The sequence below is a fragment of the Colletes gigas genome, unplaced genomic scaffold (genome assembly GCF_013123115.1).
Source record: "Colletes gigas isolate AHSC1104 unplaced genomic scaffold, ASM1312311v1 Colletes_gigas_Sc00012, whole genome shotgun sequence".
NCBI lineage: Eukaryota > Metazoa > Arthropoda > Insecta > Hymenoptera > Colletidae > Colletes > Colletes gigas.
The window spans coordinates 4,277,113-4,302,375 of record NW_025106641.1 but is presented as its reverse complement, the minus strand read 5'-3'; the positions used below and the strand labels follow the sequence as shown (position 1 = coordinate 4,302,375).

The 25,263-nt window shown below is 46.5% G+C and overlaps 1 protein-coding gene across 1 annotated transcript in view; it reads left to right on the top strand.

The window, feature by feature from the left end:
* LOC122398906 (hemicentin-1-like) overlaps nt 1-23,894 on the top strand; it is a 125,092-nt gene extending 101,198 nt beyond the window's left edge. Inside the window, exons 8-14 of the mRNA XM_043399170.1 lie at nt 11,896-12,026; nt 18,302-18,461; nt 18,565-18,912; nt 21,264-21,530; nt 23,178-23,417; nt 23,516-23,631; nt 23,735-23,894. Coding sequence (XP_043255105.1) covers nt 11,896-12,026; nt 18,302-18,461; nt 18,565-18,912; nt 21,264-21,530; nt 23,178-23,417; nt 23,516-23,631; nt 23,735-23,815 — 1,343 coding nt within the window. The 3' untranslated portion in view covers nt 23,816-23,894. The remainder of the gene's footprint in view (nt 1-11,895; nt 12,027-18,301; nt 18,462-18,564; nt 18,913-21,263; nt 21,531-23,177; nt 23,418-23,515; nt 23,632-23,734) is intronic.
* The last annotated feature ends 1,369 nt before the right edge of the window (nt 23,895-25,263 follow it).

Genomic DNA, 25,263 nt, shown 5'->3' with positions numbered 1-25,263 from the left:
CTGAAAGTTTCCAACACAATGTCTGTACATTGTAGAGATTTTTATACGCCCGGCATGAATCGAAATTGCCGGTCGACGACTTTACTGCCGCGAAATTGCTGTACGAGCAGCCAATTGGCAATAACAAGAGACGAGAATTAAGAAAGTTAATGCCGTTATTCCAAACAGTTCCTCGTGGCTTTCCGTGTTCCGTTGATAACTTCCGGGGGAATAAAAATTTATCGAAAATTTATTCGACGCGGTCCGGGGACCGTGATCTGCCTAATGGTCTAACGCTGCCGATAAATTTCGAAAAAGCTCCGAGGTATGTTTAATTGCATGGTCGGTGCCCGACGAAAAGGTATACCCCGTAGATATGTCGCGTTCTCGACGGTGGTTTTCTTGCTAGCTCGCATGTTAATTGCCTTAATTACTGCGGGGAGACTGAGTTCGCTGCCGGGAAAGCATGGCGAATCCCAGGAAAAGTCTTATGAATATTTACGAACAGTTTATTTGTAGACGAAGTTTCGATTTTCTACCTCCCGTCTTCTTTCGCCGCGACCACTTTGAGCAACGTTCCTACAACTTCTATTCATTACTCACGGTGTAGCTGATTTACGTATTCAAAAATTCAGTTATCATCGCGTTAACTTAAGAGATATTCGCGCGAAGTGGATCGCATGCTAACGACAAGCGCGAATTACAAGTACCTGAATTCTCCGTAGACTCGACTCATAGTTTTTTCTTTATAGAAAACACCCTTAATTATTACACAGAATGTTAAAAAACGTGCTTTATGAATTAAAACGCGTAATAAGCCCAACAAATGTTTTGTTTATTCATGATGGATAACTCTATTATATGCTTTTAATTAAAACGTAGAAGTATATTATTTTAATTTGTATTCTGCTGTTATTCTATTATACGAGAACGTATTGTACGAGCCATTGGATAATTTCAACGTTGCTGGAATTTGTAAAAATTGACGTACGCGTATGTATCTTACGAGTTCACGGATGAAAAATTGCAGAGCCTGTAGGCATTATACAAACGGGGCTGATTTTATATTTGAAAAGTAAGTCAAAAATATGGAATGAAATATTTTCGTATAATGGTTCGTTTCCGAGAGATAATTAATTTGGAACATGGAGATTGATCGCGATCTGCCCGGGGCGACTGACCATTACTCGGTATTTCTACTTGCTCCGATGTCCAAATCGAACTATCGCGTGCTAATGGTTTTTCAGAGCGCACACGGTCTTTGAACAAGTTTATCAACGCGTAGAAACATTGTTCGAAGAATTCCTTACACCCTCAACGAGTAAATAACGATCGTCAACCCTGTGGATCGTTACAGTCGCGACTTTATCTTCTTCGCGGCGAACTTGGAACGATAGGCGGGCAGAAAAAAAAAATATCCGGTCCTTGAAACGTCGGTGGGAACTCTGACAGTTCTGACAAACGGAATCGACCGATAAATTCAACGAACGACGGCTGACTCGATACAGCCACTCGAGCGAATATCCGGAAGAGCGAAGGTCTATTTTACGTACGGCGACGAGGATGGAAAGTGTCGTAAAAAAGACGTTATTGGAGCCAGGCTATTCAGGAAACTGCGTACCACAAATTTCCTCGTCCCGCGATACGAAATTTAACCTTCTGAATCCGAATCGCGAATACGTGATACTGGTTTACGATTTCGTCCAAGTTCGACTTTCGATGGCCCGAACAAAAAATAAATCAACAACGGGATAGCTAACTTTTTATCATCCGTCTATTCCGGCTGTCTAATAAATCTTTCGACGGTTGATCATACAGCCGTCGCTGTTCGTCGGCCTCAAATATCTCGATGCTTTGTCACTTATATTCGTCGCAACGAAATAAAACGTCGGGAAAATTGATTTCCGGCGAACGTTGCCGTTAATCTTTCCGCGATCGTTCGCGTCTCGTCTTTTCTCCCGCCGCGACGAACATTTTTTACGGAACGACCGTACGAGCTAGCCATATCTTTGCCTTTCCATCGACGTACCGCCTTCGTTTCCACCCTTTTCCATATTTAACCATTCGCCTCCACCGTCGAGCGACGACGGTGTTGCTGGTCGCAAAGCGAAACGGCCGTCGTCGCTTTGACGTTGATCGAATTATTTACTCATCGTGTTTTCGAGGCACGCCAGAACTTTTTGCGAGGGTCTCCTCTCGCGTTCTGTTCCGTTCACTGATTTTCTGCGACAAACCGAGAGAGGGAAACACGGGAGACGCGCAGGCAGTCTGCTTAATTGCTCGTCAGCGCGAGAAAAAAAAAACGAAGAGCGAAGAAAACGATCTGAAAGCAGCCGTAGAGATTGAAATCTTGTTACGGAAATTATGGAATACAATTTCAAGGTTGAGCGTAATAGAAAGGGGAAGCTTTAATAAACGTTAAGCGTTAACGAACCTCGTAAAAACCATAAAATGCAGCCACGTCTGGCGGGACGCTCCTCTCCTCGGAGAGGGCTTGACAGGTGGTGCAATCCCGGAAGTGTTCTCGCCGGGAAGTAACTTTGAGACGCTTTTACGAGGCATCCGATATACCATTTTACAGGTAATAAGAACCTCGGGGCGGGTTTTGGGCGCGTGCGGTACGATCCGACAAAGTCTTACCTCGCGTTTAACGTTTACGCGCGTCTTCGAGAAAATCGCAGAAATCCATTCTAATAAGGAACGTCGGTGAAGTTACCACGAAGCACCATCGCGAACATATGCTCCCGCGGGTTAAAACGCGTTCGCCGCGAGCGTAAATCCGAGCTTTCCAAACTCCCGACTATCGCGGGGCTCGTTCAAGACCGACGCGCCAAGGCATTTGTCTCCCGGTTTCTCCCTGGAATTTTCCGTGAAATTTTCGCGATATAAAACGGAGCTAAAAATCGAACAAATTATATTCCCGTATCGCGAATCGGGAACGATTGTATCGGCGTCGCGGTCGGATTAGTAATAACCGATAAACCTGCAGTCTGCTGGTGGCGCGGACTCGAAATCTGGCAACCAAATAATCGCGGAAGTCGGTCGCGCGTTTCGACGTATCCTATTTTCACGTTCGATCGGCGAGAAAGTCGAAATATGAATAACGTGTGCCGGCGACGGATCGTTCGTACGTGGCTCGAGGTTAGTCGAAACCGTGTCCGTCGATAATGATTAATTAAGGCACGGACCGTCAACAACGCCCGCGGAATCGTTATCTACGCCGACGACGTGTTTATCGGGAATCTGGTAGCCGGGACTTGCCAATTTCGCGGTCCGAGCTACCTTGTACCACGACTTGGTAGTATCGATATTGCGGTCGAGTGGCCAATTTGCGAATATCTACCATTCCGATGATTTACGGCCAACAACACCGAAAACACAACCAAAGTAGCTCGACCGAATAATCCACCCGCAAGAACTCGGCTACGAGAGAATGTAGAAAACCCTGGACGGAACAGGAAAAAAAAAAGAAAAAACAGCTTTAACGAGGTCGTTGAAATTCGTAAAGTAGAATCGACGAGGATCGATCGTCGACGGAATACGACAGAATATTGTATCGTCCCCGATCTATCGGGTGGTTCGATTTTAAAAGAAACCTTAACGTTCTTAAGCAGCTACGGGGGGTGTTCGTGTTTCCGTTCTTACGACGAGACGTCCGACCATCGCCTGAGATAACTACTGCCGAACAGCTTGCCGCTTTCGCCTATTATTTGGGCTAGCTGCTACCGGGGCTCGCTCGTTACTCACGGAATGACTATTAGCGTCGTCGAGGAAGGTTCGTTATCATCGCTGAAATTAACTCGGAACTCGTAATCCTCGAATGCCAACTATACGTTGCACCTCCGCCGACCGAGCCAGCGATACGCAATCCCTTATCATCCTAATTCCATCGATTGCTTCCACCGGAATATAATTCAATTTTAAAAACAATCATCGAAAGATGACCCCCGGTGGATCGTATCTTCGTTTGGAAAAGATACTTGTCCCAATTCCTGGAATCACCCTGTACATTGGGTCGATACCTTTAACAATATCCTCCGAAAGTGCTGACTTATGTTATTATACATAGTAAAGAGAGATTTACCCTTCGCAAATTCCCTCACCACCGAGCGTATCTACTCGCATACCGGCTCTACTTGGAGTGCACGATCCCATAAAAATGCTTACATCTGATTTCTGATTTCTCCGTATTTTTGAAACAAAATTTTTTAGAGAAATTCTTCGACCATACACTCCGAGAATTAAATATAAAATAATCGCTGTATCTTTCGTTAAATTTAGTTTACTATTTTTAGCGAAGATGTTGTTCGAAACGTGGCTCGTTTTCTCGCGTGCAAAGTTAAATAAAATCCACCCGACCCAATTTCTGCTATGAGTTACGGAACACCCTGTATTTTAATCAACTTTTATGCTCGGCTCTTCTCGGTCAGACGCATTCCGTTCCGTAGACCTCAATTATTCACTTTGATATATGTTCATGCGGATCCAATTTCACGCGTTTGAAATCCGACCAACGGTTGACTGGATTCTATTTATTTTTCAAACGGTTTCGACAATAAATAAATAAGATGGGCTAGCGAGTTTCGCGCCCGGAAAAAAACCCCGTGTCTTGAATACGAATTCGATTGAAATATGTAACCCACGGAGACCGTTCGAAAAGAAGTAAAGCCAGAATCGCGCGTTGACGTCGTCGGGGACGCCTACAAACGATAAATCGTGGTATTGTCTTCGTACGTCGAAAAGCCATTATCGGCTCCCCATTATTCGCGCAGCTAAATGGCTTCGTTTCGGACCCTCCCCCCTACCCCCATACCCTCTGACCGCTTTCTGATGATTCGATACCTGCGAAATACCGCCGAGGAAACCCGCGTTCCTTGAATCGTTAAGCTTCGCCCGTTCGCCCACGATCGACCAAACTCTAAATTCCGACTCTGTCAATTTCGTTACAACGGCTGATATCAGCGCGACTCTTGTTCCCCGATTAAATCCACGTTTAATTTAAATTACGCGATCCCGAGATGAATACATTTAATTTAACGTTTAATGCCACTAATTAATCTCTACGGTTTATATTTTCGATTGTGATTTTCTCGAATGGAATCGCGAAGCTCAGGAATCCAAGAACTTATTCCCATTGCTACCGAAGAGGCTAATTCCGTGCGTTCCGGAGCGTTCCAAGAGTTTCCGGTGCCTCCTGAATCAACCAACCGCTGACGAACTGTCAGCCATTTTGCAAGGTTTGATATTCCTTGGAGAAAATCAACGAGACCGTAACGAGCGCTGTTTGAAACTTTGAGCTTGATAGGCGTTATCGTAGCGCGGAGAAATTCCTCTCGACCCTTTTAAAAACTGTCCTAGGATATTTGTAACGTTCTCGATGCCTTCTCGACCGCGATACGCGATCTTTCGTCTCGACAGACGCGTAATCTTCGAAAGGCCGAAGTTTTACGGGCCAGACGGGGTTCCCTGCTTCATCAACGAGCGGATTTTATCCGATCGGCGAAATCATTCTCCGGCCTGCGTATTCCAGTTTTCTATGGGCGTCTCGGAACGCTCTAATTTATCCGTGACTCGGTCTCGGGCCAATACAATCGAACGATTCTTCCGATATTAAATCTCTTTTAATGGACGAGAACGGGCCGCAACGTTCAAGATTGCATCGTTATCGGTTCAAAGGATCTCCCGATGTTTCCAAAAGATTGGGGGATTCTGTCGGATCTGCAGGACACGTAATCCGTCCACTGTGCAGGGACACGTATCCGTTCCCGATCGGATAGCGCGTGTCCCATCGACGAGCCTTTTCGAAAATTTCATGAAGCGCACTGTGGGGCGCCGATATCAATCGGGTTCATCGCGCGATGAGACAACCGACCGACCAGGAGGATTCCCGCCCGTCCATATCGAGCCGATTCATCGGCACACGTTGCAGAATTCATATCGCGAAGTGGCCCCTCTCGTACGGACCGATTGTTCGAGACCTTCGTAACGTTCGTCCATTCCCTATCCGATTCCCTGCTTTTTTTCTCCCCCTTCCGGTCGATCGGTTAGCTTCCCCTCTTTTTATAACGTTGTTATTATCAACGGGAGAACGCGCGAAGTTGGAAGCAGCTTCCAACATTTTAAATCCGTTTTAAACGACCTCGAAACTTCCGGGAATTATGGAAGGCCACTAGCTTCTGCGAGTTGAGCAGTCGTGGCTTCGATCGACCGGACGAGTACCAGCAATCCGCTCAGCGAGGACCGTTGCAACCAATATGTGCACTGCATTCAACGACAACGTCCCCGTTGGTTGCAACGCTTCGAGGAACCGGGACCCAGACATGTCCGTTCGAAGACGTTCGAAACGAAGCTCGTGGCCATCTATAAATCCTTTCCACGAACTTAGTTTCAAAAAAAAAAAACCTTTGAAATTGAGCCCCTCGCCATCCCTATCGTTTGGAAACATTTTTGGGAATCTCTATCGCGGCTCGTACGCCCCCGCAAAGCACACCGGATTATCTCGAGTCTCGAACTTTTTCCAAACAACCGTGGCGAGGAAAACAACAGAGATAGACGCGTGTGTACGTACGCGTACAGTTAACGACTACACACTACAATTATAATATCGACGAAACTTTACACAATAACGTATCGCATGAACTGTTTCCAAACTTCTACGGTATACAGCCAGAATGCCTCTTCGAGTCCTCTTGATGACACTCGACTCGTTGTTTATGTTTCAAGAGCTAGGAGGGCAAAGCTGTGCCAGACGCGAATATTGGAAGCCGCCTCATACGACGCTCAAAACTTTGAATTACACGTATACGTGTAGCAATTTTGTCTGCTCTCATTGAACGTATTGATCCGTCCGCGGTACAAACCGATCCAGCTCTTTATTTCCTCGAAACGCGTCTTTTTCCTACGATCGTTTCCATCCTCTCTCCGCCGATGTTTCCCTCAAATTGTTTCTCCCTCCAAGAGTTTTTCTAGCGCGTCCTCTTTGTCGAGACCATCCGTTTGGCATCGTGTTTGATGAATTGAATTCATCCGAAGGGAGCATCCGCGATCCCCGCAAGGCGTTACCACGAATAATGGTTACACTTTGGCTGCCAAGCTTCTCCCTGTGGCGGTCGTTTGCAACAAAGCATCGTCTTTGCTCTCTGTCGCCGATCCCCCACGTTTGGATAAAATTCAACAACATTGAAATACTACTGTTTATTCATTTCACTATACAAACTCTGTGATAAATGTAAACAAGAATGAAAGAATCGACACCGAGGATGGATTTTCGAAATTGCGCCGTAAGAACGATACTCTTATCGCGGAGAAGCAACGTTATTAACCATTCGTGAAACAAAGGATCGTAAAGACCGATCCTTCAGCTTTATTTTATCTGCCTTCTTGAACCACAGCCTCTCGAGCGAACGCTCGATTCTAACCGGCACTTCCGGTATCTGGTTTCGTCATCGACCATCCATGCTGACGCCACCGCGCCGACACATAATGGCCGGGAACGAGAAGAAACCGTCACGAAAAATAGGTTACAGTCTTTCACGCTGTATCTCGCGGTATAACCCGGGCTTCTTATTCAGAAAATTTCCAGTATACGAAAACCATTCATTTTTACACAAAGCATTTGTTCGCGATCGAATATCGATATCTGCGCGAACGATCCTTCGTCAACTTTCGCGAATCTTTGTGCACCTGGACTTTTATAATTTAATAAAAAGTAAGGGTAACTTTTACGCGTGCCTGGGAAAGTGTTTGACAAAAAAAAAGTAAGTTCCTCGACGTTTTCCTACCACGGTGTACGTAAAAAGGCAGCGATATAAGCATCGTAGCGAATATGTTAAAATCCGGCGTCAATATTGACGAACGACCGGTACCAATCTTCTCGTTCAATATTTATCCACTTCCCTCGAGTTGCAAATTAGTATATTACGACACCACGAGCTTTTAAATTGCGCCGTTATCGAGTAATAGCACTTGGTGGAAAAATCATTTCTAGAATATGTCTTCGATACAGAGGGGCGACCCGATAACTTTATTCGGTCAAAGTTATTCGACCAACCTGTACTCCGAGACAAGGGTACCAAAAATTATGCTGTTTCACGCTAAATTACGCCGGGCCAAAGTATTACCGAATACGACGTTGAAATGGCTTACAGGTCACGCTAGCGAATACCAAGTTCCTCGCATTTAACCGGACAATCCACGCGGGATGGAGAGTTCTGGCTGCGGTTCCCTGTAATCCAAAGTTGTTCAAATTATTAACATACGAGGCACCGTTGATTCGATAACTTTCCTTCAATTTTACATCGTGCGAGTTACACGCTAAATTCCCTGTTCGTTAAAAGCGACGCGAAACGACGACGATCCGGACAATGAAAATCGTATTACGGGCAACGCGAAACGTTCCATCGATGATAAATTCGAATTTCGAAAATAAAACACGTTTCCACGTTATCAACGAGAAATTCTCGAAGCTGAACGTTACTATTTTCGTTACCATTCTGGTTTACAGCAACCAAAAAGTGGTTTCAACACGATCGTTTTCGCGCAAGGAAGTTTTCAAATGAGGATGTAAATGCAGGTAGTCCCGCGACTTAGAAACAGCCCAGACACGAATCCCACTGAATTTGTGGACGATTAAATTACCATGAGAGTAAAACCGGAACTTACCGCGAGGTTAATTAAAATATGGCGCGAATACGAAAATTTTGAAAAGGCACGCCCCGAGTCTAACGAGCGCGTTGAATTAATTACTTCTTCGCGATTATTCATCGAAAACAACGAATCTAATTAATTCAGCATAAAGACCCAAGTATTGTAGAATCCAGCCACGAATTCGAAAACGGAATTGCGCGATCCCTTCGTTCCCGATACTCGATCTCGATGCGGTGTGTCCGGCGCGGCACGAACGTTCGTTATCATCTCGTTAGAACAGTAAAATTCCACTCGTATTCGAGATACGCGACGCAAATGCAGAGGATACAACACCGTGTGACTCTCTAGATAGCCACGGAACCGGAAATCTCCGGATTCGCCTCGTTTGTCCCTTAATTGGCCGTGTTATTAAACGTCGGCCCCGAAATCGTGGAATACATTTTTTCCCCGCTCGCCTAAATTGCCAAGTCCGGTAAACGAGGGCGTTCGTCTGTTCGCGCAGAATACAGGGTGAAATTTTCGTAAAAGTAGCGCGGCGCGTAATGAAAATTAACTCGACGCTGGCCCCGTCGGTGTATAATTGAACGTGCCACGTGCACTCTAGGACGTCGGTAGCGTGTAACGTAAGTGCTGGACGCCCACTGGATACGTAGATTCGACGTACTCCATTTATTACGTTGCACGTACACGCGTTCGCTACAGCGTATACCCTGGCCGACACCTGGGGCTGCCTACCAGAGCGAATATCATTTTGCGCTTTCGTTCCGAACCGGAAAGACGCGCTACGGTGTGCAGCGTACAACGCGGCCATTTCGTCGATACGCGACCACGGAATGCGCGATGCAAACAAAATTAATGGAAAACTTTAATCCGATTATAAACGCGCGTGTTGCTCGCTCGATAAATACAATAACGACGCGCGGTGCGCGGACCCGGTACTTTCTGCGAATTATACGCTCGTCCTGCGCGGATCATCGAAGCGTAGAGATTGGCCGAACGTCATAAAGCAATGATTTTGTTCGCGCGAATATGCCCGAACCCAAAACACGTTCCTATAAAATTCACCTGCCTGGTCCAACGACTCTTTAAACGAGTGAACGAGGAGCACGATATTAATGTGCAAATTGGATAGAAATAAGAGGATCTTTAATTTTCGAAATGTAATATTTTTAGCCGTCGAAACACCACCGTGAAAGTAATTACGTTTCGCGTAGATGTATTGAGTTTAGGAGCAGCGAATCGTACGACAGTCGTGCGTTAACTCTGATAGCATTATATCGGCTGGCGGGAAAGTAACGACCCGTCGAAAACGAGGGTGGTACGTGCGCGAACGATTTTCCGAGGAATGTACCGGGGCACGGAGCCACGACGAACGCGCTCAAGATTAGCTCTAAGTTTAAACGCGTGGTTGTACACACGCTAAAGAAGTGGTCTATAGAGGGTGGCACAGTTATATGCAGCTGCACGTATTCCGTGAATCTGAACGTGCCACTAGAGCCGCGGCACTCGAGTACATATTGTGCCATGCCGCATGCATGCGTTTATACCGCACGATGAATGCATGCAGCGCGGCTTTCTGCTGCCGTGTCGCGATCTACGATTTATTTCGCGATCAAATCGCCATGGAAAATATAAGAAGCATCGACGACTCGTTATTTATGAGCCCGGTGCACCTTCGAATCGATACCGGCCTCCGTCCCTTAAACGCTCCCTGTTGGTAAACTACCCCACAAAAGAAAAGACAGAGAAAATCAAACTATGGACAAAATTTCTTTGGATACTTTGTGGTACGAAAACTAGAGACAGTGAAATTAAAATAAAAATAAACCGAAGCCTAGCACCATCGTACTGAAATTTATAATAAAAGTAGCTGTCCGCTGCAGGTGTAGTCGAACGTTCGATGGGATCTCGATTGTCGCGTGTACACGCGTGTTCCGTGAAACATCGTTTCCCTAAAATTCCTATTGGTGGGGTTGTAATAGTGGAAGTGGCAATGTTGCAAAATGATTGGGGGTTTAAAGCGTGCGGGTATTGATCGGTTGAACGAAGTCCAGCGGGAAAGGGAAGTTTTCTAAATTTTTTTCAAACATATCGTTTCGCGTTCCCGAATGTCGAGTAATCGTTTCCAAACGATTCCTTGGGAAAATGACTATTGCTAAATCCGGGGAAAGCCAAACGTTCTCGAACAGATTTACGGAGCCCAACCGGTAATAATTTCCGTAATCGGTAGCTCCCTTGCGATAATTTGCATCGCGACGTTCCCTTGCTCGACCTTGCTCCCGGCCCTTTCCGGTTCTCCGGGATTGCTTCGGTCTGTTTCGTCGAACAACACGCCGGTCGTCGAAGAAATATTTGCCCACCGGAGCATCACCGCGGTAATTAAAAGTTACCCTTTCGATTCTAATGTTTGTCCCGGAAGAAAAATAATTTTCCGTGCTACGAGACGAAGGATGTAGGAAACGACCGCAAATAAAAGGAAAATATTTGAAGAGCGAACCGATGAGTTCGCGCATCGACGATCACCGACGAATTTAAACTATTTCGCCCCGTTGACAAAAATAAAATTTCTATCTCGTGCTTTCGGAAGACAGCTCAAACTCTGTGGCTATAATTACTATTTCGTAAAAAGCTAATTGGTTCGACAATTTGGATGGCGCAATGTATTCGTCGTTACGCGAATAGAACAACAAACGAGTAATTATTAATGATCGACAATATCGAAATAGAGGAGCGCGTGGATCGACCCAACGAATACGAATAAAGCGTCAAGGGTTGGACGTTGTCTTATCGCGAACCAGTCTATTGAAACGCGATTGTACCTATGGGCAGAGAGTGTATCGATACACGCACGCGGAATCGTGTGTCACGCGAAATTCAATAGCGATTCTCGCGACGCGAGGAACTACGCGCGATAAAACATTTCCCGTTAATTCGACCGTGACATTATTAACTACGATAGTTTCGCGTTTCGATCCCCCCCCCCTTTCCCCCCCCCCTCCGGCGAGACTAGCCGGTCGTTCGGTCGCGTTTCGCGCGAGCGAAAATGCAAATTTCATTAACGCGTTCCGCTAATGTTCGAATATTATTGCGAGCTTTCGGATCATAAACAACGCACCGACGGATAGCGACGAGGCGGAATTTCCGGACCGCCATGATGGTCGCGATTCCGATCTGTCGTTTAACCGTTTCGATCTAGATCCTTCGTCGAACGATGCGTGCACTCCGTCCACTTCTAACGTTTGCGTTCTGATGTTTTATGTTTTTTTTTAGTTTCCCCTATCGTCACTCTGAAGATGGGCTCGTCGTTGAATCCGAAGAACATCAAGGAAGGCGAAGACGTTTACTTCGAATGCAACGTTAGGGCGAATCCTAGGGCTTACAAATTGGCGTGGTTTCACGAGGTACGTCAATCCGACTGCTGCATCCGGTTCTCTCGTTTCCGCCCGCTTCCCGTGACGAACGAAGCCCGAAAACTGCGCTGAGCTCGTGGAAGCTCGTCGCGACGAATCCGGTTTCCGTCTCCCCCGTGTGTGTCCCGCGCGCATACGGAATGGCAAGGAAATGTGGTAAAAAAGCTTCGCCGATGAATCGACACGGGCGCAAAATTAAACGACATACCGGGACGAATTCCTCCCTCGGGCTTGCTTTATTGCCTGCCCGTAAAAAGAAGGTACAAGAGCGTAAAAGTCGACGCGATATAACCTTGTCGCGCAATAAACTCGAGAATCTAGAAAATTACGCGGTAATGAAGAGCGAAAGAACGGAGCTCGCGATCCAAGACGTTTCGAGTAGACGCGTCGAGTGTCGTTTTGCCTCTTGAATGGAAATTCAGGACATACGCGATCCGTAGGCTAAAGCGTGAGCGATACGACGCGAGAGAAACGATGGCGAACACGGAAACGTCGTCGTGTCGCTGGAACGATCTTCCTTTTTTTTTCGTCTTGACTCGCGAAAAACTCATGGCTCGCACCTGAAAAGCTCGAGCGTTATCTTCGGTCACTCGAGGATCGTCGAGTTAAGCCTCTTAAGGGGGATTATGCTTTCCATCATTTTCTCCGTCGGGACGAAACTCTCCCAAGGGATCGACGAAATCCTACGAGCGTCCTGAAAACCCCTTCTTCTGCCCCGCAGTTTCCCTCAGCGACGACCTTTGAGCAAACGCGACGCCAATTCTGATCGTACCTCGGCCGGCGTGCAACATCGACACTGACCCGAAGAAACAAAGTTAAATAGAAAAATTCAATCGGATCAACTAGTCGCGCGAATCCCTGTCAAAGCAAAGTTCACGATATTTTCAAACTTTTCTGACCCTCCTCTTCCGTCCCCTTTTCTCGCCGCAAGAAAGCACGTTTGGATTTAACGGGGACAATGCCCGATGTCAAGATAGAACGCATCCCCGTCGGATAACTTTGAAACTTCGGATCGCATCAAAAGGTGTTTCGAATAAAACTTGAATGATTTCGACTGGTGGGAAATTTGGTTTTGACGTATATCGTAGAGAAACGCATAGGTTCGGTATAATTTCAATTCAGCAATAACTTTGGAAACATAAACAATATCGCTAATTGTAAAGCAACACAAATATATTGGAATATTAGTTGCGATCATTGTCAGAGAGCTAGTCGTAAAATGTATTGTTAATTGCCCATACGATGCCTGAAGCAAAATGTTCTGTAAGTGTCATAATTAATAGACAAAATAACTAAACTGGCAGACATTTCATTGTTACACGAGGACTTGCTGTGTATAAAACTGACATTTGCAGGAGAAATAATTCTTATATCCGTTTGTGTCGAGCGATGGGAGCTCTAAAAATTGACGATGTCTGGATAACACAACGCGGACAAATCATCTCGCGCGATTTCGAATAATTCAAGCATTTACCGCGAGCAAAACATCGAAATTAATGATGCAATACATTCGCTCGGGTATACTCGTTCTATTCCTCTCCTCATTCGGATTCGTAGTCGACAAATTCTTAATTGAACGTTGCGCGCGATTCTTAATTAACGCGCGCGAACCGACGGCAAGAATTACGATCGAATGAACTCGAATAATCGAAAGTTCGTAAAATCGAATAAGAGAGAGAAAAAGTTTTAATAATAGGACGCCTTCTATCCGGAGGAATATGATCCAGTGCCGGGTCGTCGAAGAAAAAAGGTAAGAGAGAGATTCAGTGAATAAGTAACAGAGTTTAAAAGTCTTGGAAAAGAGTTTTCGTCGGGAAGGGAACTAACTCCCAGACAGAGCGAGGGATAATTTCAAATGTCTCGGAGCGTTCGTTCTCGGTGGAGCTCGAACCCGCTGGAGAGAGCGCGCTCGTGTGCACTCTGTCGAAATTATTGTAAATTTACGGCCTCCCCGTTGTCACTTCCCGTCCATTCGGTGTCCCCCCCCCCCTTCCCCCGCCGCCGCGCGTTCCGAAAACCAAACCAATAAATTGCCCGCGAATCGTCGGGCAAAGCCGGTGTACCAATCCGTAAAAATGCTCGCGTAAAAACGTCCGCGCGATGAAAATTTCTCGACGAACGAATGACACGTATCCGCCATTTCCGCCATTATCGCGGAAAATCCACTACGTACGCCGAAACGTTCGTAAAACTCGCCCACCGTCTGCGAACGAGCGATCCAAGATTCGATCGAGAACAACGGTAGCACAGGCGAACGTGTTTAAATAATAGCGTTAATTACTTTACATCGTACCAGGTTTCGATCGTTCGGGCAGATCTGGACCAAGATTATCCAGAGAGCTTCTGGGAGATAATATACTAACGGGATTTAATTAGATGGGGGCGAATACCATCCATTCCTGGATCCTCGTTAGCATTCAGCGCGCGGATTTTATCGAAGATTTCTTTGGCGCCAATATCGAACCTACACCGAGGAGATGGCTGATTGAAAATTCGGAGGAAATCGAATCGTCGTCCGGAATAATTGTGCAATCTGTTCGCGAAACTTGAGAATGCGTTAATATCGAATGGCTTTGTTAGCGTCCGCCATCTCGCAACTTTTCAAGTACGATCTATGAAAAGTCGACTCTATTACAGCTCCGTTTTCTTTTAATAATCTCGAGGGTCATTGTTCGATCATATCGAGTGACACTCCACGCAATTAAATTACGCTCCATCCGGCTCGGATACACCGTGGAAAGATTGTTGTTCGACGAATGGAGGATGTTGCAACCGGATAACGAATGGATTAATCGCGTCGGCGGTCGAGACGAGTTTAAAGGACTATCCCGGAGGGTGTAAAGCGACGTCCGTTACCATCGACACGACCGATTAATCGAAACCGATGGCAGAAATTCTGTACACGGAGACGAGAGTCACGCGCGAACGGCGAACGTTCGATCGTGGATTCGTGTTACAGCTATCGTTTCCCGGGGTACGTTAAAAAGGGAGAAAGATGATCACGGTCGGCCATCATTACGCTCGGTACGCGTGCTTCCCAGTGACATATTCAACAGCAGATAACACCGCGCTGTGACATGCGGTTGAAACTAAATCCGTTAGACGCGTTACATCAAGTCATACCCTTCCGCCGATTCGCCTACGCGTCCCGGAATATGACGCTTCCGTTATCGCGATGCTACGTACGCGTCGAATGTCATTATGCGGGCTGTATTGCCCGCGCGTTATGGTCCCCGTTCCGTTGGCTTTTCGCGCACACGAATCACGTAAACCGCGAACAAAAAAAAATTCTGTAAACACAATTACGCCCGAGCTTTTTACGTATTCGCGTTTCCACGGTCGCTGAAAGAGACTGATTCACAAACGCGCGCGATTCAAATTGCAAACGAGCCACCGAAAAATATCAACGTACGAAACGTGTTCATTTGTTACAAGTTTAAAGCACACGAAACACGGAGTTTACGGACAAAACGTTAATCAAAATCCTTTAATTTGTTTCGATGAATGCTCGAACCGTACACGCGCGTTCTGAATACTTTTATGTATTCGGAATCGCGAACCATCCACCGTCGGTACAAAGAGTCCGGTTCGAGTCGGCATATTAAAACACGTTGTTTTCAAATCCGATCGTTCCGTTCGGATTAATGGGATTTCGATAACGTCAGCTTGATGTTAACAGCGTCGGCTGCGCCGTTGCTTCCCGTCTGTTGCGAAATTTCTTCGGATTCGTAAGAGGAATCGTACTGGTGGGAATCGGGAAACGAAGAAAGCCTGCTTATGCTTTATGCATAATCCGACAGATAAGAATACGACTAGCACGCCGGCAAGACGCACGTTCCGAGATATTTTGCGAGAATGGAAGTTATCGCTCTTGTCTACCCCCTTCCCTGGCACCCGTTTGCAATGCAGAGCAGCAGATATATATTCCTTGCTCACCGCGAACACGTATTATCGTTCTGACACGAATGCGAATATTTAACGTCTAATACAGTCGTGTTCGAATAAAGAAATTCGCGGTAAAATTCACGCGAACCGCGAAAGAGAAAGAAAGAGAGAGAGAGAGAGAGAGAAGAAAAAAAAGACGCATCTTTTTCAATATTTTTACCATACGAACGCGACACCGTTTCTACTTTCCTCCTCCGTAAAAGCAAATACGATGCTTTTGTACAGGTTTCCCTGTACTCTCGACGCAACAATAGGCAGAAGTTTTGCCCATTTACATATTCTCGAACTTGTATTAATCAACCGGACGATACAATAACATCGAGAGCCAATATACCACGATTTTTCCATTCGTCTCCGTTACCGTAACAGTTTTCGATCCAAGATATGTACAATCGGCGGGATGAAAGAACTCGGTATTCCAAAGGTGAAATATTTCTTCTGCTCGTTGTACGTAACTGGAGCGTGCCCGTTGCCACGCCGAGAGAACAGAAAATCGCGTATTCGAAGAATGCATGTTTTGGATGCACAGTAGTCATAATAGTAATGTCTAGCGCCGCGAACCTAGACACGTTGCCTCCCAATCCGAGATAGTTTCGAGTCGCTCGAGGCATATTCCTCCACTACACGGGATGGCACGTACAACTTATCCGCAAACTCCAGAAAATCGAACGAAACACACACACGTTGCTCGCATGAAACAAGCAAACGAACCACCCCTTTCCCTGTTTCTTCGTTCCTCCTTGCTTCGAGAGGGTTTATCCACATTCAAAAATTCAAAGTTACTCGAGATCGATGACAAGGGCAAGCTCGAGGAATCGAGCAAGTTCGACGTTGATCTTCCAAATGATCGTTCGTGTCTGAAGATTTGCCAAGACCGTGAGCGAGGTCCTCGAGGAACCCGCGATCCATCGGATTCGACGATCCGAAAGTTCGCGCGGTTTCGGGTCGCGAACGAGGAAACGAAAGGTTTAACAACTTGTGATTTTAGCGCGAGTCCGATGAAATATTCAAGTAGTCTACCCGTCGCGAGACATCCGCGGGAATATGAGGTTCCTCGAGCAGACAGAAATAATCGAGTTTCCGAAATTTACATCCGTCCACGGTCTCCGTTTCGCGTGACGCGCCTTGGGCTCGCAATCTGTGTGCAAAGCCTTTGTCGAAAAGTTAAGGGGCAAATTATAATATTGGCCGTGTGTGTGGAAAAGGCAGACACCGGAGGAGGAACGAGAATTCGCGGGTGGGCCGTGCGACGCGAGAGCGTTATAATTCGTAAACGCGTGTGTACGACGGGCACATAGGTACGCGATACGTATGTTTGTACACCAGTGGTCAGAGACGAGTGTAACGCCCGTGAGTGTAGAGAGACGCGAGGTCGCTCGCGCGTCCACCGTGTACGCGGAATAACGAGCTGACGAGAAAAGAGGGAGACAGAGGATCGTCGACTGGTAGTATACATCGTAAATTCTCTTTGTCCGAGCCGTCGGAACAAGCGGCAATCTGCGAGCGAGACCGCGCAACCAAAAGCTTTCTCTCGTTGGAAACGTCTCGTGTCTTCGAGCCACCGCGTGAAAATCAAATTGTTTGCCCTTATTTCTAACGCGTACGTTCGTTCGCGACGAGAGGAGAAATAAAGCTGTGCACAGCTCGACTCGGGGAAACACTCGGTAGAAAAATGTCGTGGCGCGTCAAAGAGTTTTCGCGTGGTCGTTGGCGGGTCGCGTTGCTAAAGACCTGGCCAGGACGGAAACCACCTGAAAGCTTCGAGCGTGTAAACTTCGCCGCGAGTCGAGAGATCGTGCTTTTACCCGTCAGGTGAATTTTGAATCTTTCGCGCGCATCACGGGGGCTTTATGTCCGGACGGGGGACGAAGAATGCACCAAACACCGGCGCCTAACTTTTCGACGCATCGCCCCGTCTCGTCGTTAACTCTTCCCTGTAACCATTTACCCGGGGACGACTTAACTATGTACACGGTGCACGCTATAAACCGTCCACCGTCTATCTTTTCCCCTGTCTCGTCCTTTATCCCCTCGATTCCTCTACGATCTCAAAAATTTACAGAGCGCCCTAATATGAAATACGTTCCTACTGATAATTGTGTAGCAGACGAGAGATGGAAAAGATTGACAAATGCTAGCGTAAAGCAGCCCAGTGTCGAATGCGGTTCGATAAATTTACAATTGAATCGGTCAGGCGGACAGCGAAGACGAACCAGTCGTATCTGGTGCTCGTATCGTTTCCTTCTGCACGCTGGTCCCCGGGTTCGAAATCTCGAGCGAAGCTTCTTTCATGCAGGATCTCTTCCCCTTTGTTTATTCAGGAAGAAGAGCTCCATTACAACGTCACCGCCGGCATAGTGCTCTCGGACCACTCTCTGGTGCTTCAGAGTATAACTCGAGAATCTGGCGGAAAGTACACCTGCATGGCCGTCAATGTCGAGGGTCGCGCTAGTTCTAACACAATGAATCTCCAGGTTATGTGTAAGTACATTGTCCCGGAATGTAAAAAGTATCCCGGAAGCTCGACGATGAAGCTTCCGCTCTTTCATATCGATTACGAGTATACGAACGCTTTCTGTTCTAGTCGCTCCTATTTGTAAGCACGTTGTAAATTCCGCCGGTTGGAGGTACCAAAACGCGACACCGCCGCCCTTGAATCTCCCCGAGGAGATCCACGGGGCCTTAAAACACGAGACCATCAGCTTAGTCTGCGAAGTGGAGGCCAACCCAACGTCCGTCACCTTCCACTGGACCTTCAACAGCAGCGGAGATCTCAACGATATTCCGTCCACAAAGTATACTAACGAAGGCACTTCGAGTAGACTGAATTACACGCCCTCGTCCGACATGGATTACGGGACGTTGGGCTGTTGGGCCAGCAACGTCGTCGGTCCCTCGAAACAGCCCTGTCTCTACCAAGTGATCGCGGCAGGTTCGTAAAAAGCCTTTTAAATCGTCGTTATTTGAGTAGCAAACGAACCGCGCTGGAAACATTACAGTATCCGTGCGCTGTGCGTGGGCGAGAGTAACCGCGGAGTTTCGCGAAACGGTTAGAAAAACGGTAAACGTGTTTATGCCGGGTAGTAAAACGAAGGGGAACGTTCGCCCATTCTTATAACGAGTCGAGAGAATATCGCGCGACGGTTAAAAAGTAACCGCGGCGTTTTCCAGCTGCGGGAAAATTCCATGGCGAATATAAACCGGGCGTACTGAGCGTTAACGCACCGTGGAAACTTCTCGAGTATCGACGCGAGGCATTAAAAATTCGCGGATGTTTTTTTAATTATTCTTTGGTTGGAAAAAGTTGTCGGGAGAACGCGAACCAAGTGGCCCGCGACCCGAAATCCTCTGGTAATAGTTCGCGGAATGAAAAGCACCGCGTTGTCTCCAGCTGCTAGCAGCGTCGAGAGTTCGCATCGGTTGTGTCGTATGCGCGTTTTTGCGGGAATTTAATAAAAACCGTAATTGAATATGTTCATTATGGTATACACGCGATTCTCGCCGGTGTTCGGATCCGCGACCGCGGCGAATCTGTTGGCCGTACTCGGTGCAAAGGGCCGGGAACGTTCGACGGACAAAACTTGATCGAGGCCGGGCAAAAATCGAAGGGGTTGATTTTGTCCGCGTCGAGACCGCGCGATCGTCGGTTTAACCCGGTCTATAGTTTCGCCGTGATTCGGCCGTAACCCACGTACGCGCACCGCTTGCGGTAATTGGACACATAATTTAGTTTCGGTGGAGAAGCAACGTATTTCTTATGTAATTACCGGGCAGCAGTTTTTTGCCGACCAATGGCCGGTACTTGGCGCGTGGATCCAACGCGAAACGTTGCAACGCGCCCCGCTAGTCGACCCGACGGTCTTGAGTAATTAACTCGTTAATTAAAACAAGGATGCAAGGTGATAAACGGAAACGCCCGACGGATGACGTGGGCGTTCCTTTGACCCTGTCCGCGAGAAGAACCTCGGTTGATGGAGAGATGTTCGAGAAACGACCGCGAACAACACGGATCGAGTCGCTAATTTGGAGTACGAGCCATCCCGCTATGCTCCCGAGCAACAAAAAGTTTACCAAAATGATGATCTCATTGAGCGTGTTGAAAATTATTAGAAACATTTGTTTCGAAACCTGATTTTTCGAGGAGGAGACATCAACTGACCCCCAAGATCATACGATCTAACTCCGTTGACTTTTTCTTATGGGGTTTTTTTAAAAAATAAAGTTTATTTCAATAAACCACAAACAATTGACGAGCTAAAATAAGAAAACACAAAATATCTCAAATAGTTTGTGTTTTACTTCAATTTAAAGATGTGACGCTCAATTTGGATAACCCTATATATTCAGTTTGTAGAAAATTGAAAGCATGCGCTGACAAAAGCTTGGAAAATCAGTTAGTCGAAAACGTGTTCCCGTGTCCGTGAGATTTTCCGAGAAATTTTGAAAATAATTCGCGCGCGCGTACTCGCGATAAAAAAAAAAAAATAGAAACAAAGCGTCGCGCGCTTTAAATAATTTGCAGGGCACGGAAAGAGAATGGAAAACGCGTCGAAAGGAGCGGATTCAAAGAGAAAGGGCTTTAAAAACGAAGGAAATCTGTTTTATCGTGGATCTACTAATTTGCGTTGCTGCAAAGGATTATTTTCATCGCGCGTTATACTGAGGGGACGGAGAGAGAGAGAGGAAAAAAAAGGGGGTGTGGAATAACTATACCGACCGCATTGTCCACCTTTTCCACAAGCTTTTTCAGTTCCCTATTTGCATACAAGCGATCTCGTTAATGCAACACCATCGTCGATAATGACGACCGTGGAACATAATTTCATTGGTTGCGAAACGGTGCAGCATCGCGTTGCAATTTTCGTTACGCAATAAAATGAAGTTATATGAGCCACGGCGTGGGCTACGCTACTTTTTTCCCTTGCCCGGCCGACGAACGAAATTGTACGGTACACGAGCTTCCGTTAACACGCGTGTACGTTAAAAAAAAAATAATTAAACCTATACGCTGTAGTTAAATTATCCATAAACACGCTGAAACACACACACACGCGACGATACGGTAACGCGTTAACTCATGTCGTTGGAATACGCGAACTATTTTCTATAACCAGAGCGTATCTTACGAGGGTGGTCCCAGAAGTATCACCCTCGTACATCGTGGAGCAGAATTCGATAGTTAATTCTGCCACGAAGTAGAACAGTCGGTTACAAGTTATTTTCGTTAAGTTTCGAGCTGGAAATGACAAAGATTGATAAAAAAAATCGCGTTTCCTTCGGCAGGCAGACCGTACCCGCTGCAAAACTGTACGGCTTACAACCAGACCGGTTCCTGGATAAGGATATCGTGCACGGAGGGATACGACGGCGGATTGCCGCAGAAATTCGTCGCGATCGTGGACAAACAACGGCTGGAGTCGACGAGCCCTCACTGGGAGCTAGAGCTTCACAAACCGACGACGGTCGCCCTTTACGCGGTCAATATGAAGGGCTCCAGCGATCCGGTGATCATGGAACGGGTAGCGCTGAAAGGAGTGGCCAAGTTCACCGGTGCGTAAGTACCTCTGACACGAGTTGAACGGAAAACACGGAACGGACGGAAAGACGGGAATCCGCTTTTCGAAAGATCCGCGGACGCGTCGAAGCTCCTCTCGTTCAGAGATGAACAAAGTTTCGTGTGTTTGCGTACCCGCGATCGAGACAACGAAACAGTCCGGTCGACGGAAAAAGTTTCGGGAAATGTACGGAATATTTTCGAGCAACGTTGCGAATGATTTCGTTCGACTTCTCGTCAATGATATCGTTATCGTAATCGTAGCTACTTCTAATCGCGTTAATTCCGAAACTCTCGATAGACACGCGATCGTAGCCTTCTTTCTGACGTTTAAAATAAAAAAAAAAGAATGCAGGATAGTAGCCAAATGAGAATTGGACACGGTCCCATTTCGCCTCTTTCGCGGATCGTTCTCGGTGCATCTGCAGTCGGTGTTATGCAACCCCCCGGGGGCCGTTGTTCGAAAATACATAACACGAACGAGGAGAAAAGAATGCGTTTCGACAATTTAATTGAATGATATCTTTAAATAAAAAACAAACACTAGACGAAATTGTCATTCGAACGTCGAATCGATGCGAATCCAACGTTGACGGAACGAGGTTAATTATCAACGATGCCATTAGCCAACGAGGGAACGTCGCGTTCGGCGCAAGAAAATATAATCACCGTAAAATATGCGGGTTTCGTCGAGATGGTAAACAATTATTAATCGCCGCCGGGATACGAGAAATCTTGAGAACACGTCTTAAGCGAGGCAGGAAATGCAACGTTGCTTGTCGGCACGTTGGCACGGTCGACCTCCGCAGAATCCGGAAACAAGCCTCGAAATTTATGAGCTATTATTATGCATTCTGTTTTCTCTCGTCCGTTTCTTCCTTTTACTTGAACCCGTGTCGTCCGTTCCCCGATAGAAGCACCCGGGCCCCGAACAGTACCACCGCCCCCGGAGTCGCTCGCCGCGTTCATTAATCATTCCGTGGCAACGAAGACGTCTCGTCGACGGAACTGAACGTTTAAACTCCAACGAGAAACGACGAAATTAAAACGCGCGGGAATCGAACCGAGCATATCCATCATCCAGCTTCTTCAGAGAACCCGTTGGTTCGCGTGTTTCTTTATCCGGATCTACGACGGCCGGAAAATACCATCGCGTTTAAAACGACAAGCTTCGGCGCTCGTTACGCCGATTCGCGAAGATGGCAACGCGTGAATTAATAAACACGTTAATCGAACGGCGCTAAGCGAGTACCGCCTCGACGAAGTTTCGCAATAGACCGAAGTAGTAAGACCCTAATTGGAAGTAGATTAGGTTCCCCAGAAATTTCTCTCAGCGATTCAACCGACGACGTTCTCTGGGGAAGCGTGAACGACAAACAAGTAAATTAGAAACCCGTCGCGTGTCTCGAAGCGATTCGTACGCGCGGAATAAACCGTATAACAGGCTTTCGGAGATTCGCGCGAGGAACGCGTAAAAGAATCGAACTCGAAGGCGAAACAATCGTAAAAGAGACGAACGGAGCGGGATGGACGGTCGTGCGCGGCGAAAGGGAGAAAGAGAGCCAAGTTGAATTAAATTTCGACCACGTACGTCGGTTGAATGAATTATGTATAAGTAGAACTGGTAGAGATTTCGTTTATAGGTGAATCGGTATCTTCGGTGGACATGTCGCCGATTCTGATTGGCCTAGGCGGTACAGCGACCGGTTTGGGGCTAATCGTGACCGGGGTGCTGATGGCGCTTTGGAGAAAACACGCCGCCACCCCGGCGAAACCAAAACCACCCCAACAACCCAGTATCGCGACTTTCGCTGGCAAAGGCGAAGAGGAAGACGGAAATCCCGATCTCATACCCACGACGGCCTTGACCAATCATTTCACAGGTAATATTCGCACGCTGAAACGTCGATTACTCCAACTAACAGCAAGTCAAACTAAAGATGATACAACGATCATTTATCTCCCACGAAACTTCTTTCAGATAGAAAGCTTCTACATTATGGATCACTGCCACGAAGGCCGCGTCATTTGGAAGGACGAGAGATGTCTCACGATGTCGTAGAAGAGTCGTCGGATTATCCACGAGCATCGCCAAACGTGAGTAATCGAATTTCTCGTATCGTTTTGCTACCAAAGATTCGCGGCAAACATTTGTTTTATGTCTCTTGCTATAACGAGCGACATCTCTGTCTTTTTGCAGACGTTTTACAGTCTCCAGAGGCCGCAACGATATTCGGAGACGGTCATCAGGAGCGCGGCGATCCAGGAAAGCTGCATTTAATAATAAAAACAACGACAAAGAAAGAGAACGGTCCTGGCGTCGCGCTGGCAAAGGAAAACGAAATTCATCGTGGATCGCGACAGACAAAAATCAAAAAGACTAAAGCCACCATGCTTATGCCATCTCGTACACGTTTAAGCGTACGAACACATTATTAACCATTCGACGACAGTATGCCCTTGTAAATATTGTATATAAATAAAACATCGATTTCGTGTTACACCTGCGTTACATTCAACTTTCCACGACCACACGTAATTTTTAGTCAACATGACAATGTTTGCTATCGGTAAACTCGCTTCCGTTCGCATTAAAATAACAGATTCTGGTATTTGCCATATCGAAGCTGCCTCTTTGCTAACTGTCTCTTTAATTTTGTAATAATATCCCACGAATAAATACGAAATATACTGAAATTTCAATCAAAGAATGGTTCAAAAATAATACTTGTATAATTTTAGATAACCGATGATTTCATCGATCGTACAGAGATTACACCACGCGCCAAATGTTTGTTCGAATAAAATGCAATCATGTGACGTCTAAAGGCCAATTGCCACGTCGGTGTCAAGTCGACCGGAACATCAAAGTAGCCTATTTTTTATAGCATTTGTAGCAGAAGATTTGCCATTACTTTGACGTGCCAGTTGACTCGAACGTTGACGTTAAGCCATAGTACAAATCTGCCATTATGAATTTCCGGCGACAACGGTACAATCGAGGGGATTTATCGTAGCCATTAGCATTCTCTGGTGCAACTAAACTTTCGTATAAGCGTTCATTGTTTAACTCGATACGACTCGACGGGACGAGCTTGAAATTTCAAACGGAAAAGGACGCGAAACAACTTGAAATGAAATTATAATAATTACGGGAGCAACGGCCGCCAAAAACGCAAACTCGCGCTAACTCGAAATTTTTGAAAACTTTTCTCGATAATTAAAAGTAGACGCGTGACGTATTTTCAGGGCAAAAAAAGAAGAGAAGGATCATCGGCTATCGAGGTGACGGGTTCGTTTCGGAATTGGATCGAGCAGCGTGCTATTTTTGCGAAAGATTTAATGCATTCGCGAAACGTTAAATGCGCCCGGTAAAAAGGAAATAGCGGAGTATCTCGTACGGCAGTCGAGAACAATGCTTGGAAGCGTATATCTTTCGAGACAGAGCAAAAGGTGATCGCATAAACTCTGTCCGGTTATCGTTGAAATCCAGGCCAAGGAAAGGACGCGACGCGATTTATCGTGGCCGCGTTTCACGATAGTCTTTGTGTTTCAAGACCCGAGAGAGCCTCGGATACTACCTAATGAGAGTTTCCTTCTATCCGTCTCTTCTACTTTACAGCGCAATCTCGGTATCTTTCAGCAGCACTAAATGCATCGTACTGACCTAGTCGGGTTACTTACGGTCGAAAGTCGTTCCGATCGAGCACACAACTTTTCGCCGAGTGT